Source organism: Nicotiana tomentosiformis, chromosome 4 (assembly GCF_000390325.3).
Source record: "Nicotiana tomentosiformis chromosome 4, ASM39032v3, whole genome shotgun sequence".
NCBI classification, from domain to species: domain Eukaryota; kingdom Viridiplantae; phylum Streptophyta; class Magnoliopsida; order Solanales; family Solanaceae; genus Nicotiana; species Nicotiana tomentosiformis.
Window position 1 is genome coordinate 123,310,364 of NC_090815.1, and position 18,240 is coordinate 123,328,603.

General features: G+C 39.3%; 2 protein-coding genes across 3 annotated transcripts; one reads left to right on the plus strand and one right to left on the minus strand.

Annotated features, from left to right (window-relative positions):
* Positions 1-2,097: 2,097 nt before the first annotated feature.
* On the plus strand, positions 2,098-4,090 carry LOC104116816 (small ribosomal subunit protein uS14m). The gene is made up of 2 exons (XM_070200213.1): positions 2,098-2,500; positions 3,777-4,090. Exon 1 carries the CDS (start codon positions 2,161-2,163, stop codon positions 2,485-2,487), a length of 327 nt encoding a protein of 108 aa, XP_070056314.1. The 5' UTR covers positions 2,098-2,160; the 3' UTR covers positions 2,488-2,500; positions 3,777-4,090.
* A 4,110-nt stretch (positions 4,091-8,200) lies between these two features.
* On the minus strand, positions 8,201-17,986 carry LOC104116815 (uncharacterized). 2 transcript variants are annotated; one of them, XM_009627753.4, is made up of 16 exons: positions 17,681-17,982; positions 17,299-17,562; positions 16,892-16,989; positions 14,983-15,145; positions 14,791-14,901; positions 12,904-13,857; positions 11,846-11,998; positions 11,657-11,756; positions 11,476-11,570; positions 10,492-10,683; positions 10,346-10,402; positions 10,194-10,265; positions 9,949-10,047; positions 9,221-9,352; positions 8,943-9,116; positions 8,201-8,842 (listed from the first exon to the last, which is right to left on the minus strand). In XM_009627753.4, exons 1-16 carry the CDS (start codon positions 17,783-17,785, stop codon positions 8,672-8,674), a joined length of 2,940 nt encoding a protein of 979 aa, XP_009626048.2. In that variant the 5' UTR covers positions 17,786-17,982; the 3' UTR covers positions 8,201-8,671. The 2 variants fall into 2 exon arrangements, with proteins under 2 accessions (XP_009626048.2, XP_009626049.2); XM_009627754.4 differs by lacking the exons at positions 8,201-8,842; positions 8,943-9,116; positions 9,221-9,352 and adding an exon at positions 9,365-9,813 and having other exon boundaries at positions 17,681-17,986.
* Positions 17,987-18,240: the final 254 nt, after the last annotated feature.

The window sequence follows — 18,240 nt, forward strand, 5'->3', positions numbered from 1 at the left end:
AATGCAATAGCAACAACCAAGCGGAAGCACATGCAGCAAAATATGGGGTGGACTGGTGCCTCCAAAATGGAATCTGTGCCTTTGACTTGGAACTGGACTCTAAGATTGTGACTGATATGTTGAACAACATAGACACCAAGAACCTCAAACTCAGGAAGACTATCACAGACATCACTGTTGTAGTTAATGGAACAGAGGTATTTTTCAAACATTGCTTTAGAGAAGCCAATCAGGTGGCAGATTTCTTAGCTAAGCTTGCCTCATCTAGTGGAAATGGTACCTTCTATTACTCTTTCCAACATCTTTCAAAAGAGATGAAAGGACACTTTCAACTAGATAAGTGACAACTTCCTAGTATTAGAAGAAGGTACGACAAATATAATTTCTTTGTAAATTGAATACATAGTTTGCTAAGGAAGAGTTGTATAGGCTCCCTCTTCCAATTTTTGCAGATTGACTCTTCAATCGTGGAGGTTTAGGTCCATGTCCCCCTCCTTTTTGTAATTTTGGTTTCTTGTGAATAGACATGGTAGGGGTCGAGCCTAACCCCCCAACACCAATGGCGCAATGCCTTGGTGGTGGTTTAAAAAACATATCCACGTTGGGTTGGGGGGGGGGAGGGATACAACGTTCCCTAATAAAAGCAATTCCATACCCGAGGATCGAATTCAATACCTCTGATTAATGATCAATCAGTCTTTTTTCCTCTATCAATATAAGAGGCAGCAGTTAAAAATGCTTGTATCATTCAAGATGTGGACTAATGTTTAATGAAATGGAAAGAGAACTATGAGGTTTGAGATCAAGTTTCAGTGGAGGCAAAAAATACTAGGTAATTTGTTTCCTACATAAGTTTTGACAGAAAATGCTACTAAGGAGCATCATCAAAAAAAAAAAAAAAAAGATCAGAAAATTTCTAAATGAGATTAACTAAAAAGAAATTTCATTAGCAGAGATAGAACTTTAGAAGATAATACATCGAATTATTATTTATTTCTTTGATTATTCTTTTTCATGGGCAACTTGTTTATTTGGTACTGATATACTTGTATGTACTTAGATTATTTTATTAAATACCTACTATTTTCATCAACACACCATTGGAATAACTCTACTCACTAAAGTGCACAGATTTCGAATAACGCTATTCACTAAATTAAATATTCTCATCTCTGCTATAATTTGAATTCTAATCTCTCAAAAAGCACATCATTCTTATCGCGGGAACACGCATTCTCGATGGGTTAAAATGTGTTTTAGAGGGAGGCGCAAAACAAAATCTTAGCCCCGAGCCAAAAGCCACAAAGTATAAGTTCATGAATTTTTTAATTTATAGAGCAACTTTTTTCTTCTAAAAATAGATCATCATATGGAAAGTATATATAGAAATACAATTCTAATAGTATATAAACTTATAACATGTTTGACCAAGTTTTTTTTTAGCCGAAAGTACTTTTTTCCGAAGTTAAGGTATTTGGCCAAACTTTTAGAAGAAAAAAAGTATTTTTGAGTAGAAGTAGAAGCTATTTTTGAGAAACAGAAAAAAATAGTTTCTCCCCAAAAGTACATTTTCGAAAAGCACTTTAGAGAAAAATATGTTTAGAATTAGTTTTTAAAAGTTTGACCAAACACTAATTGATGAGCAAAATTGCCTTTTAAATTAATTAGTCAAATACAAATTATCTCTCCCCAAAAGTATATTTTTTTAAATAGCACTTTTCAATATAAGCAGATTTTAGAAGCCTGACCGAACATCTATTAAATGACAAGTTCATGAAAGCTAGGTTAACTACCTAAACATAATAACAGAAGAAATAATCAAATAGCCGCTCATCCAACCATTTAAATTAAAATTAGTCGGCGGGTGTACAATATTTATAAATTTGTGTATAATCTATGTATACTTATATATACTAATTAGAAAAAATAAAGTAAAGATCCCAATGGCAACTGATGCCATTGAACTGTCTCGTAAAGTTGGGCCTATAAGTTCTCCCAACATTAGGCCTATTATGTTGGGCCTGTTAGTTATGAATAATTTGAATAAGCCCAACAAGGCCTGTAGGTGAAGCCCTAAATAGTGTATACCAATTTATTAATCCCAAAAAAACTGAAATCTCAAAGTTTTACAGCAAATCGACTGGATTCGAACGAGCAAAAATGAACTCAATGGTGGCTTTAGGGAAGAAATTCACGAGAAATATTCAAGATCATAAACGCAGGCTTTTATCAGCTAAGTATGAATTAAGGCGTAAACTTTACAAAGCGTTTGTTCAAGATCCTGAACTTCCCCCTGAAATGAGAGAAGCTCATCGTTACAAGCTTTCAAAATTGCCAAGGAACAGTTCTTTTACCCGAATCAGAAATCGGTGCGTTTTCACTGGTCGGCCACGTGCTGTGTATGAGAAGTTTAGAATGTCGCGTATTGTGTTCCGTGGTTTGGCTGCTCGCGGTGCTTTGCAAGGTGTTAAGAAAGCTTCTTGGTAGACTTACACCCCAGGTAATTTTGATTTTCGATTGTTTTTTATAAAAAAAATTTGATTGTGCTTACTCGGTTTTGCTGGAATAACTTAGTGGGAAAAAGTTGTTTGAATTTGAATTCTGCATATGGGTTGTGTGGTTGAGACAATGTTATCGCTGCCTTTGAGCGAAAGGTGTTTGTTGAAATGTCTTAATGGGAATTTTAATGCTGTATTTTTTAACTTCAAAAATTGTTGCATTGCAGCTATCATATTGATACTCTTTCTGTCACAATTTCTTTTGCACGATTTCCTTTTCATTTTATCTAGAAAAGAATGATATTTTCTATATTTAAAAATAGTATCATTTTTTCCTATAGGTACATAAACGTCCATGTCATATTTTAGACCACAAGTTTCAAAAATTTCTTTTTTCTTTATACTACGTGCTCAATCAAACAAACCCACATAAAATGGGATAGAGGGAGTAGTACTTTGAGATTGTAAAAGTATGGTATGACTCATCCCACTGTATGGTATTATGCTTCGAGTAAACTTAATCTTCTTGTTGTCTTCCGCTTTTATGATGAGATATGATGTTGTTTTAGTCCAATCAGATTTTGTTTCTTCGTAGGACAAGAGTAGTGAATCAGAACTATCTTTTTCTTTTGTGGAAAAAGTGATCATAAAAACCTAGATTGTGGCAACTTTTCTAGTTTCAATTTACTGCATTTACATGAAATGTTATGCTCTTAAAGTCTGAATGAAATAAAAAAGATACGCAAGTGAAAATGCATACGAGGAAGAGAATACAGATCAAGCTTCTTTGATTTGGCACTGCTTCCTCCTCCTTATGAAGCAGCATCCTTCTGCTGTTACTTCGTGACTTAGTAAATTATCATCATTAGAACATGCATTTGTTCTTAAGAATTAGAATGCGAAGCATTGAGAGCCTCGGGGATGATGTTATCATGGTTGCTGAACAAGAATTGCAGTTGTTTAGGATTTTGAATTTTAGAAGTTTGAAACTGGTTGTTTGAACATTTCATAGCAGTACTGTTACATGGACGCTGTTCGCATTTGTTGCAGTACCCTGGCAAATATGATGTTACTCCCTCTTTGCTGTTACATGGACGCTGTTCGCATTTGTTGCATACCCTGGCTAATATGATGTTACTCCCTCTTTGAGTAGTACTTTATTGAACTAAGTTAGAGTTGTACGTTTAAGGTGTAGATGAGTAATTATTTTCCGTTACAAATTCTACCTTGACAAGGTTGAGCATTGTGCTAACACATGACTGTTCTTTTTTAATGCAGGATTTCTTTGTTAGGAGTCTACCAAAAGCATTACTACTGGATCACATATACTAAAGCCAAGTAGATTACAGTGGGACTAAAGTTTATATTTCAGAAGTTGTCCTAGCTTTTTCAAATAAATTGTCATGCTATGTTATGAGACTTCTGCCTTTTCAAATATCTAGCTCTTCGGGTTGACTGTCTGTGTACTTTTCATCTCTGCTTCAAGATTTCTGGAAATCCTTAATCTGCATGGTGGAACCTTGCAAAAGTTTTTCATTGTCCTGAAACTTCTGATTCTATGAGAAGGCCTGAGTTATTACTTTGAACTCTAATTCCAGCTTTGAACTGTTCATCAAGGCTTTGCCCCCCCCCCCCCCCCCCCCACACACACACACACAATTTTCTATCGTCTGTTACACTACCCTTCACAGTGCATGTTACACTGTATAAAAATGACATGTATCATCCTACATTAGTTGTGTTTATCTACTTGATTTGCCTTTAATTCCAATTTAATTTAGAACAGAGATGGAGAGGAGATACAAAGAACTCAGGTCCATTGTTTCAAGTCATTGAGGCACAACTGTAGAGCAAGTGAAAATGGATGCTCCATTTGTCTTCAGCCTGAATCTTATCTTCCCTTGAAGTTGAGTTTTTATATCATTTATTATTCTCGAGTTTCCATGAGATACATTCAAACGATTCAGAACAGTAAGAGAGAGATTGTCACGGGCCGTCTCCCTTACGCTCGCCAGCGGCACTGTTTCGCCCGTGCGGCGCCTGCAGTTCCAGGCCAGCCTTCATCCTTTCCCAGGTTTTCAAGCACGATCCTGTGCATGTTGGTGGGACTCGCCCGTGGGGCTCGCCCCAACTTGTGTCGCCCGTAAGATGTCTAGGCGCTTGGCTTTAGACATGTCGTGGCGCTTCATGTTAGGATCACAATCCATGCGCGCCCTGGGAGATTGGCTTAGGACATGTCTTGTCCTTCGTCTCGCGTGCACAGCCCAATCCTCAAGCTTGACACTCGCCTAGTGCATCCGCAACTAGCTTGTGCTTCCCCCGAGTAAGGCAACCTTTAGCCCTTGGCCATTGTCATGCGCGTATTTCGTGCCATGCCCGGTATATAGCCCTCGCGACACACTTTCATCTTGTCTAGTGCAGTGTTGCCCCACAACTGCACGTTTAGGCTAACGGACCCTTGCTCGCATGGTTGAACCCAAGCCATGCTCACAAGTCGACACATGATGCCCCTAAGACAGGTGCATCAAGTATCCAATCGGCACGGAGGTCTCTTTCCAACATTCGGCAGCCCGCGGGGCTGGCCGTCCCACACATCGAGCCTCCAGCGCCACTTTGGTGCCCAACGCTAGCCCGAAGGCGTTGCGTCGTCCATAGAGTTCCCTAACTTGTATGTATACCTAGGACACTTCTTTGAGTCATCCAGGCAGGCCCTTGAGGTTGCCCCAAGGTAGCTCGTTCGATACGGCTTGGTGGAAGCACGCATGGGGGAGGCAGGTCGGAGCTTTCATCACCTATACTCCCCTTATATATGCTTAAAATTAAAAAGCCCAAGTTGTCCGACTAGACGGATCTACGTCAGACAATTAGAAGAGTCTTTTCTCACCAGTTCTTTGCCGAAGTCACAACCCCAATGTGCGGGTTGTGACGTCCTCCCACACTCATAATGTCATCGTCCCCGATGACACATCATGGCCTAAGACATCCCGGAGTGTGCCTCCTCAAGTATGTACTTAGCGGCTCCCTTGGTCCTGTGGGTTGGACTTCTTCGAAGTCCTGTCTCAAGTCCTGTCTCAAAAGGGAGTCGTGCTCCATGCACTTCTCCCCCAAGTATCTTCCAAGCGTGCCTCTGCACTTCACCTCCTTTCGGTGTTCGCTTGGAAAGTGCCTCCGCACTTGCACCCTCTGGTATCTCACTTTGTAGTTGACCCACACTAGTCAACTACACCATGACCCTCACGGCCTTCATGTCCGTCTGAAGCTTTCCCTTCACAGGTAAGCACATCAACGTGCTCTTTGGTGCGGCTCTCGCAGCTCTGTCGCTCACTTAGCCTTACAACGCCCTATGGCATAGCTCCCGTAGCCTTTCACTCCCGTAGCTTTTCCTTGCCCTTACTACCTTGAAGATGTGTTGGCTTCCGGACTCACAACTTCGCCCATATGCCTCTTGCATAGGCGGGATCCTTCCACACTCAATGTGGAGGATACATCTTAGCGTTGTCGTCCCACTTGGCATTCGGCCAGCTATTGGAACGACTCTTGGTGAGTACTACATTCTCAAAGTCATAGCATCGCCGCATTCCCGAACAAAGCTCTTTGTTTTCCAACTGTCACTTCCTCAGTAATTACCCAATGCTCCCAGTAGTACTTCAATACTCGCCCGATAGCCAGGTACTCTCTTGGTCCTGCTAGCACGGCTTCCCGGTTCGGTGTGCCTCGCACTTGGACTCTCAATAGTCCCCGATCATTCGGCGTACCCCTTTCCAGAATGATGACACCTTCTAACTTGGAAACTCGCCCAATTCCGAAGCTTCGCTTTACCCTCGAATTCGTTTCCTCACCTTGGCAATGCCCTTAGGCAGCTCACAAGTCTATCCCATAGGAAAGACACTCAACTGATGCGTCGCACGCATCTTTGGCAAGATCTCCGCTATGATCATGCCCAAAGTTTATAGTCCACTGCTCCCACTCTTTTGCAATATGGTTGCACGACCTGGCAAACATGGCCTTCTCTTAACCATCCGACTCATCGGCATATTACCACATTCAGTAGCACCCTAGACTTTCGAAAGATAATGGAATCACCCATTTCTTTCTTGGACCAGCAGTATCGGGTTCTCGATCTCTGGTGGCATATGAACATCAATCTCTGCTTTGACATGATCTCCGCACTAAAATCCAAAATGCACTCGCCATTTCCATCCTTGCCTTGACATTGTGCCATGGCATAGTATGGCCTTAATCAGCTCTGATACAACGTGTCATGGGCCGACTCCCTTACGCTCGCCAGCGGCACCGTTTCGCCCATGCGGCGCCTGCAGTTCCAGGCCAGCCTTCATCCTTTCCCAGGTTTTCAAGCACGATCATGTGCCTGTTGATGGGACTCGCCCCAACTTGTGCCGCCCGTAAGATGTCTAGGCGCTTGGCTTTAGACATGTCGTGGCGCTTTATGTTAGGATCACAATCCATGCGCGCCCTGGGGTTTGGCTTAGGACATGTCTTGTCCTTCGTCTCGCGTGCACAGCCCAATCCTCAAGCTTGACACTCGCCTAGTGCATCCGCAACCAGCTTGTGCTTCGCCCGAGTAAGGCAACCTTTAGCCCTTGGCCATTGTCATGCGCATTTTTCGTGCCATGCCCATATATAGCCCTCGCGACACACTTCCATCCTGTCTAGTGTAGTGTCGCCCCACAACTGCACGTTTAGGCCAACCGACCCTTACTCGCATGGTTGAACCCAAGCCATGCTCACAAGTCGACACATGATGCCCCTAAGACAGGTGCATCAAGTATCCAATCGGCACGGAGGTCTCTTTCCAACATTCAGCAGCCCGCAGGGCTGGCCGCCCCACACATCGAGCCTCCAGCGCCACTTTGGTGCCCAACGCTAGCCCGAAGGCGTTGCGCCGTCCATAGAGTTCCCTAACTTGTATGGATACCTAGGACACTCCTTTGAGTCATCCAGGCAGGCCCTTGAGGTTGCCCCCAAGGTAGCTCGTTCGATACGGCTTGGTGGAAGTACGTATGGGGGAGGCAGGTCGGAGCTTCCATCACCTATACCCCCTTATATATGCTTAAAATTAAAAAGCTCAAGTTGCCCGAGTAGATGGATCTACGTCAGACAATCAGAAGAGCGTTTTCTCACCAGTTCTTTGCCGAAGTCACAACCCCAATGTGCGGGTTATGACAGAGATGGCTTATAGGCCATTTGGCGAAGCTGCAAAAATCAACTTATTTTGAGAAGTGTTTTTTCTCAAAAGTGCTTTTCTCAAAAATACTTTTGGCGAGAAGCAGTTTGTGTTTAGCTAATTAATTTGAAAAACACTTCTGAGCAACAATTAGTATTTGGTCAAACTTTAAAAAATTACTTTTAAGTGTCTTTTTCTCAAAAGTGCTTTTAAAAAAAGTGCTTTTCGAAAAAACTACTTTTTTCTGCTTCTCCAAAAGATTCTCCTAAAAAGCACTTTTTTCCTTTCAAAAGCTTGGCCAAACACCTTAATTTTAGAAAAAAAATACTTTTGACCAAAAAAAAATTCTTTTGACTCAAAAAAAGCTTGACCAAACAGGCTATTAGTTACCTTTCACATAGGGAGTTTACTTGTCAATGAAAATTTTGATCGATCCAAAGCTTGTAGAACAACATAAAATAACAAAATTCTATCCGATAAAGAAAATAATGTCTTTGCTTTGCGCTGGGATTTCAGATTATCAGAAAACTCATTGACCAACAAAATACTTTAATAGTCAACAATACACTTGATAATCCATTCATTACTGGTACATCCCGACATTGAACAAAACTGCAGCAAATTAATTGAAACATTTCTTTCGTCAGTAAGCACCCCCTCGAATAATAATACAACAAAGGTAGCTTACAGAAAAAATGAGAACAAGCTCTACATCTTGTATAAAACTGAAATAGATGTTGCACAAAACAGCAATCTCAACAGCTAGCCGTCAATCAGTTGATGGCATTTGAGATAGTGAAATATAAACTAGAGTACTGCACAATCTTCAGTGGAACCAGTAGAATATTCTCTCAATGGGTTGAGCTGTTGGAAAATCCCCCATCCACCACATCCCATGGTAGCAAACCACCAGTACAAGGAGGCAATACTATACCAATGCTGTACAAAGAAAAATAAAAACAGAAATAATAATCCTTCAAGCCTTCATTCAATCTCTTTGACTTGAAAAGAACTTTCCTGATTTGGAAGGGACCGCATTAGAGCTAGGTGCATTTATCAAACTTCCATTATGTGACATATAGAAATGGTTGTAATTGATTCTGGTAACCAGATCTTCCAAATGAGGAAACTGTCCCACATTGAGCTTGAAAGAGAGGATCTGAAATTTTGCAAAATGGTATAACAGTCAATCATGTACCTGCTATTGAAGTAATTATTACGTTAGCGTTAGTATCAATATAAGGGAGAAATGAACTTACCCTCAGGAGGAAAGCTATGCAGTCATCAAACTGTTTCTCTATCCTATTGATTTCCATTTCACACCTCGCCTTGATGGCTGAAACTGCCCCTCCACTGCTAAGAGTCTGCTGTACTGAATAGAAATCCAGAGCTAATCCAAGAATACTGTTGATACGGCTAGCAATCAGTGCCCACTGGAAAAAGGAAATTGTTTCCAGTTAACCCCTCAAGCCTTGATTCTCCATTTCCATGTTTTGGGAAGGGCAAAAAACAAATAAAGATTGCGTCCATGTAATACCAGTTTTTCTGGAACAGCGAAGCACTGCCTTTGAATAGCCAGCAAGTAAGCCTCGTGTATTTCGATGACTCCATCCAATGATCTCGCTGCAGCCATACCATCACAAAGTTCACCCCATGCACTGTGATACACCTACATAGTCACATGGTGAGATACTCTTAATAGTCATAAAATGTAGCAACAATTGATTGCAAAGGCCGTCCTTTTACTGATGTTTGATGGCATTACAGTCAAGTGCAGATAATGAACAGACTAATATTTTCTGTTTCTAAGAGCTTTGTGAATTCATGATTTCTTCATTTTATCAAGTATGTCAGAAGCAGCATTTATCCCAACTAGTTTGAGATAGAGCCTTGATTGATGTTAGAAACTGCTTTTACTTTATAATAGGGGTCTAAGCTCCGGTAAAAACACAAAGTAGAATGCAGTAACACTGATAGTAGTAATTGTTTATGAGAACATAGAACAATGTAAAGGCAAATTATAAAATTTCTACTTTCCACGAAGAAATCACCAAGCCCCTCAATCCACCTCATGTTACAACAATTTTCCATCAGTATCAGTGCCCTATACTTCCCCAATAGAAATGCAGACTGGCAAAAGCCACGACAACCAAAGTCAAGCAAATTCCTTCACAAATCAAGAGAGCAGGGAAGATACTGGCATACAAGAAGACACATTATTAAAAAGGCAAGATTGATTTAATATCGAAGAGAGAGAGAGAATACCCTGTCCATCACATATTGGTGGAAAGCATCCACAAAATGTAGCAGTTTTTGTTCCAGTAACCAATGATGCTTGCGGTTAATAGATGTGGAGCTTTTGTCCTGGAAGACGAAGTTGCTATAATTAAGTTACTAGGTTAACATTTTAATAAGAGCAACTTCTAATAACATAAATGTTATTGAATAGCTAGCAATTTCTATTTGGTTTGCAAAGTAACTATAGCAAAAGAAGATAACAGAGAACAGACCTTCCACATCCACCTCCGAGCTTTATCAAGAACAAATTTTGCACGTCTGACCTTCAGTAAGAACCTCATAACCTGAAAAAGATGATAAACTACTGAGCAGAACATTTAGATGGATTGCATCATGAGGGGAACTACAGCAGTCCATTAGCTACCTGATTATACTTCTTTATTGCTTCCGTATTTGCAATTAGTTCAAGGGGCCAAGGAACCTGTTACATTTCAACATTAACACAAGATGTCAAGGTTGTAAGACAACACAGATCAGACAGCCCAAAGCACCACAAAACAAGTAGCATACCTTGTATGTAAACATGAGTGTATCCAGGCCATCAATGCCAAAGTTCTGCCCTCGACTCTTTCGAGGTGTCGAAGTTGGAACAGGCATACCACGCTGGTCATCCTCACTAGTGGCATTATTTCTTGTTACAGACACAACCAATGAATCGGGCGAGCTTAATAGTGTGGCATCAGCAGAGTATCGGATTGATTCCTGAATTAAAACAAAGGTTAAGTGCATACAAAGGGGCTTCCTCACTTGCAGATTCAAGGGACTGGAATTAGAGAAGTCAGACGTCAGTAGCAGAAACAACTTAAAAGTCCAGACAATAGGACAAATAGGAGCGGGAAACACCAATTATTGGATTCTGCAGACACCAAAGGCTGCAGTAGTTTTGGTTCAACCCCTTTTCAACCATTAAAGATGAAAGCAAACGGTCTGTCTGATCTTTTATCCTCCTTTTCTGATATTATAGAGAGGTCATTGACCCTACTTTCACACAGTTCTTTTTCTTCTTCTTTTTTTGGGATGTCGATGGTCTCCAGGCCAGCTCGCACGTACATAGTTCTTTTTTCCAGTTTGATGTTTCAGTACTGTGTAAGATTATCTACAATACATATTCAGAGTTCAAACTACAGCTGGAACCTAGTAGAACACGAGAATCTGTTTTCCTTTCTATATATGGATGCATATTTTAAAGTTGCCAGTAAGTTTGTTCAAAATTTAATATCATTAACAAGAAAGTCACCAGTCTTCCTCTTTTAGAATATGAATCCTGATCAAGTGCTATTTATAGATAAGAAAATCAAGTTGTTAAACGGCAAGGAAAGAATTGGAAAATCTTTTCCCAGCTGCACGAATGGCACTTTTCCTTTTGGGGGTTACAACTAACTAATAGAGAAGCCACTTTGACAACATAAGAGAAGAATCTTCATAGAAAATTTCTGCCGACAAATAGATGGGAACTAATGAATCAAGCAAAAGGATTGAGTCGACCAATTGGACCTGCAGTGTTGTGTTTAATTCAAAATCATCATCCAAGCTTTCTCCTTTGTCTAATTTATTGAAGACCACTGTCAAGAAGTGCTGCAGCAAATCACCTGGAGAGAGCAATATAATAATCATGTAAAGAATGCAAATGACAATTGACTACTAACAAGCTTGCTCATCAAAAGCCAATGCAGACCTGAGCCTAACAAGTATATAGCACGCAGAACTTCCAGCTCTTCTAGCAGTCTCCACTCACATAGTAATTTTGACAAAATATTCCTGCCAATACAATCAGCCTGCAGTGCATAACATGAGGCAGTTGGACATATTAAATCTCAACCATGTAAATATAAAAAGGTATTTTTAGATGACTACGTGCTACTACCTGTTTTTTTATGAAGAAAATAAGGCATTCTTGAAGAATAACCGTAGGCAATGGAGTACTCCTTGGTTCAACCCTTCCAATCCAGTTTAAGGTCCTTGAAGGGAGTGTACTATTTTCCTGGAAAGGAAACACCTCCGATACATGATGATTCTCCTGTTCCAAAAATCATGTGAAGTTTAAACTTCAAAAGATGGAATAAAATCTAGACTAAGACAATTACTAGCCATAACCCCAGATGAATTGACACAAACTATTTAAACTAAGTTCACTTAAGAAACAAACTATGTAGAGCCTAATCTTGATACAGGTGCACTTCCAACTGAAGGTCCAAAACAATTTAGCCAATCTGTTAAATTTCACTCAAAACCCAATCTAGCCAGTCAATAACAGAAATGTCTGTTATAATCCATGCTTAGCTCATGGTTTGATATCCCAAATGGGATTGTCAGATTCCCAAGGGAAGAAGCAAGAGGAGGATGGTGACAGATTGAGAGTTATGCAATCTGAGTTCAGAAAATGCAGCAAGTTGAAGTCTTGCATGACAAGGATGGTGCTGGAAATACAAGAAAAGCATTAAATTTAAAGGTCCTGGTGAATTTGATGGCATGCTAAACACAAACTCCAACCTCGACAATTAAATAATAAGCAGTAGCAACCTGTCAGAATTGACTTTCTTACTGGAAGAAAACTATATTCAGTTAATTAGGGCAGTTGGTCACAGTATAAGTTATCCACCCATTGTGGAATACCATAATGAAACAGGACCGTGACAAAACCAAAACAACATTGGCTGAACTAGAACATTTGGACAGTTCTACGGTTTAGACCACATTATCACACCCCTTGTTTTAAAACTGGTCTTTTACTGGTGTAAAGTACTGGAGTATATATTTATATAATATGATCTGGTATAAGAAGAAAATATTTGGCTAAAAGCAAATCATAGATAAATGACCTCCTACCCAGCCTTAGGAAGTGAGGGTGAGGAATGCTGAGCATGTCAAAAACAAGTTAAATTATTTTTCTTTTATGACTACTGAGGTTACAGATATCAGTACCTGAAAAGGAGGAAGAAGAGTTGGAAATGGGAACAGCTCCTCCAGAAAATTGACATCTTCCTCTAATCGATCGCGTACAGATTCACCAAACTGAAAACCAAAGGTATAGTTTGTATTTTTGGTTGCCATGCATGATCCACCACTTCCAACAAATATTGCCTGCCTTAATCCCTCATCATTAAGAGGGGGAAGGTAAAACTCTCTAGATAAATTCAATGCACCCCAAGCATCCCTATTTGCATGAAGAAAATTTTGGCTAGTAGTTATAGCTGGATTTTCAGGACGGAATCCTAAAGATGGAATATCATTTCCATCTAAAGGTAGCTTATCTCCTTTCACAACAAAGCTATCCACTTCCTCTCCAAGAGCATGACATGAATGGAGATCAGCTCTTCCTTTCTGAGCCACTGTATCAACCAAGAACTTACACCATTCTTTATCTGAGCACGTAATCTCTTGGAAGCTCTCATTACTTCTTTCTACTTTTTGCCTTCCAATAAATGATTTAACTAATGATACAATTTTCTTCTCTTGGAAAAGGTATTCAGATATGTGATCCCCATAGCCAATAAGAGCAGATAAGGTGACACAAAAGATCTCTGACAAGCTTAACCCGGCAATACGGCCGCCAGTTTGAATAGAACTGGCAGATACTGAGGATGTCATCGTAGTATGTTGAACAAGCTGCAATGACTTTCCAGCAGAGATAATATCCCTGGCTATCTCTTTGATAAACAGCGGACATACATCCAAATCTCTCTCTTTTGCCTCTTTTTCGTTTGCCAAACCAAGCACATCATTAGGTTCTCGTCTACTCATATCGTTTGTCCGCTTTATTGAAAGCAAAGAATCAGTGCGACAGCCAGCATCCAATTTTGCAGATCTCAGCAAATAGCTCTTCTCCCAAAACTCAGACTCATTAACTGCAATTCCTTTGTTAGCACAAAAGAATGTCTGCATAATAAGCATACAGGCATAAGATTGTCTAAGAGAACTTCAATGTCTAAAAATAGGTGTTGCTGAACTGTCCGCCATAAGACATAACTATGAAAATCAAAAATGAAAAGGAAAACATACTATAATTACCTAACTCATACTCCAAATTTGCTGCGGAAAATTCATCAGTTAACTAATTTCAACAATTTGTACAAATGCCAGAAATCATAGTAATTACACATCATACTTTCTAGACTGTATATTGTTAGATGTTAAGAGCACAAATAAACTTTCTGCTAGAGCATTAATTGCTTACACAATAGCATGAGTAATGGATGTCTTGGAATCATGATACAATTTTGGCTCCATATTGAATAATCCGTGAAACACTTTATCAAAACAAGGACTATAGATCACTGTTGCATAGGTTCTTCATTTTTTTTAATCAGGATTCTTCATTCTATTTGACATATACATGCCAAATGGATATGATATCAGATTAGATACTTCATATGGTACAAGATATATCAAAAATATATTAAAGTACCCTTTATCCATACCAGTATGCCATAGTCGAGACAGTGTAACATATCTAGCAACATACACTATTAGACTAGCTTAATTATTATGAAATTGAAGTTCTGTATCAAAGTTAAAAGGGTATACTATTGAATAAGCCCTTCTTCCTTTGCCACATTGCACTTTAGGCATACTTGCTATTCCAATAAAAGAAAAAAAGGGTTAAGGTCCAGATAAAACTATGAACTGATATAGCGAACATTTGCCCTCCACTAGACTTTTGACTTCAAAAATGCACTCGCCATGAAAATAGTTTATGATGGTGAAAAATGCAGATATAAGCATGCTCCAGGAAGCTATTATTCTGATCTATGTAAAAGCTATATGAAATCATTCGCTATTCCATTAACACGACCATCAATAGAAACTTACCTCCTCAAAGGGGTCGTCAAGGATTCCTTCATAAAGCCATGAATCAAGGCCCTCAATGTATGGCAAAAGACTGCTAACAAATGCGTGTAATATCATCCTGTAAGCATCCTCCTGAAAATATTTACTCCAGATGATGAGTTAGAAGATGAAAGACTCAGCAAATATGTCCAGCAAAGGAAAGCAGTGTCACACCTCGCCTCCTTGCACAAGACAAACTTCAGTCAGCTTCTTATATAAATAATTAAGAATATGCACAGCAATAGCTGTGGCAGAGATAGAAGAATTAGTTTCATCATAAGCTTGTGGAATGGCTCCTTGCACTAGTTGAAACAAAAACTCAGCTCCTGCACACAAACTAATATAGCATTGATAAATCCTGTTAGGAACTTTAATTAATAACCCCTAAAAGTACAGGGAAAAGATCAGTCAGCAAGACCAGTCAAACAAGTGAGCTGTTAAAATTCTTTTGGGTAAGGCATGCAAAAGGGGAACACCAGTCGCCTCCCCCTTGGCATTTCAAAAGGAAAGAGGGGTTTCCTGAAAATATGTACACACATAATCAGGATAGCAGAAGAAAGGCAGCAAAAGAAAGTCTTACAGAGAAAGGACAATGAGGACGGATAACAGGTCCATCAAAGATGGAAATAAGAATCAAAACGCATGTTTACAACAACAACAATAACAACAACCCAGTATAATCTCACTAATGGGGTCTGGGGAGGGTAGTGTGTACGCAGATCTTACCCCTACCTTGGGGTAGAGAGGCTGTTTCCGATAGACCCTCGGCTCCCTCCCTCCAAGAACTCCCCACCTTGCTCTTGGGGTGACTCGAACTCACAACCTCTTGGTTGGAAGTGGAGGGTGTTCACCATTAGAGCAATTCACTCTTGTCAAATTAATATATATATATATATATATATATATATATATATACACAACAACAACAACAACAACTCAGTATAATTCCATTAGTGGGGTCTGGGGAGGGTAGTTTGTACGCAGACCTTACCCCTACCTTAAGGTAGAAAGACTGTTTCCGATAGACCCTCGGCTCCCTCCCTCCAAGAACTCCCCACCTTGGTGACTCGAACTCACAACCTCTTGGTGGGAAGTGGAGTATATATATATATATATATATTTCATCAAGCAACACTTTAAAATGCTGCAAGATTGGAACTACACAACAGTTCGTGTTGGAAGAAGTAAATCCTGGAATGATTTCTGAGAAATTTACGAATTTCTGTTAAGATATGAGATATACACAAACAAGTAGTAAAAGAAGCAGAACAAAACATAAGATGCACATATTACAATCAAGAAAAATACGTATTGAAACCGTGAGAAAAGGCAATAAGCAATTCCCTTAGTTATAGGTATGAAAATGTGCACCAAAGCCCAGGCCAAACATCCAGCATAAAGGAATTTAGGATTTTGATATGTATACAAGTTAAATAAAATAAGTTCTCTCATATAACTCCCCCAATCAAACACTTTGTGATTTACCAATCTTTGGAAGTTCTTTTCTCATCTGCAATAAGATGCCAGGATTTCATTTACCCTCTTCAACTCCTATTAATTGTAATTTCCCAGAGATGGAAAAAATTTCTCTTGCCACCCTTTTGGCTTATCAGATTTTTAGCTTAACATAACTATACTAGACCTCTATCATAACAAACCCAACTAAATATCCTCTTATCTTCGCTTAGTAACCACTGTTTTAGCTCTTCATCCCTGGCTCATATTCCATTTACTTCTACGATGACTACCCTACATAATCTTCATTCTTCACATCTTCTTTCCATTTCTTTTTCCGCGATTTAATAGCTTCTTTTTCTTTGTTTTTTTTTAAAATCCCGTCCCTGTATGCCCCCTCCCCTCTCAGCAAAGGCAATAGTGGTTCTTCCACTTCCCATCCCCCTCCCACCTTTGGTGACTCGAGCTTCAACTAATGGTTAGAGGTGAAGGGACTTTTCCCCACTTTTTTTATTTTTTATTATGCTTAATCACACCAGCATCACTCCTCTGTCAGTGAACTACACCATGCTATATTTTTCAAAATTTTCATTTCACAAGGTAATTTATTCAGATACAATGTACCAACCTTGATAAAGAACTTGACAATCCCAAGAGGGTTGGAGTAGTTAAACTAGAGGAGTCGACCACCTTCATCTCCTCTTTCAACGCGCCTTCCCGTAACCACTGCTCCATAAAAGAAGTTCAAAATCCTTTTTTTATATATAAATTCAAGAGTTTAGGTTATAAACACCATCAGTGTAAGGAATGTTTTTACACTATCAGGTCATCGAAAGGATTATCTACAGATAATTTTCCTTAAAATGTGGTAATTTATATCTTGAAAACAAGACAGATTGCCTTCTACAACAGGTAAACATGACCTGATGGTGTAAAAATTCCTTACACTGACGAAGAATATAACTTAAGCTCTAAATGCATACACCCAAAGTGCAAATAATATTAGATTAGGCAAACAACAAAGTAGACACTTACTGTTAGCCAAGTGGAGATAGAGCAACAAAATGCCCTCAAAGTAGGTGGCGGTGAAGGCACAGATTTTTCAACTTTTTGAATTCTAATTTCAACCATTTTCAAGCAAGTTGCTGCATAGGTGAACTGATTGAGAACATGATAAAGACTGGTATGTGAAAGATGGCTAACATATATTCCACTCCGCACACAAAAACGTTGCCCTAATTCATCCCAATACAACAGCGTACTGGAAAAACCTTGTAATATTTGCAGCACATTTCGCACCTAAAGATGAAAAATTCACAATGTGTAAAGAGGATAAATTAAAGATGAAAACTTTATGCAAAAATTCAATAAATCAACTAATTGGGGTCCGATAGATGAATAAATAAAATGAACTTACTAAATCAACTTCGTTAGTTGTGAAGGAAGAAATTGGCTTAGCAAAATGTATGCCGTCGGAATAAGAAGTGTATAATTTGCCGATTAAACTCTGGGGAGCTTCCATAATTTTTGTCTACAGATGATGGCAATATATTTTTTTGGATGTTTTTATGGATCCATTATCAGTTCGGAGTTACGAATTGGTATATTCAGAGTTGGATGGAACAGCAGGAAATTCTGCCCGATTTTTTTTATTTAAACAGAGGGCAAATTGGAAAAGGAGGAGAATAAAAGAGGGAAAGTGTGCTCTCAATTTTCCAAATTTTAGTTTTGCTATTATTTATGTGTTACATTTGGAGAAATTTTTATATGCTTAAATAGTAGACTGACGTGGCGATTCGAATCAGTGATACATTACTGTTCCAACTGTTGTTTCTTTAATCACTCTCAATAAGATTTTTTTTTTTTTTTTTAAACCCTCCCAATTTAGGAGGATTTATAATGCTTTCACACTTCTCTTTCAGCGTGACTCGAACCCTGGACCTAACGGTCGTAGGTGGAGCTGCTTTTACCAACTGA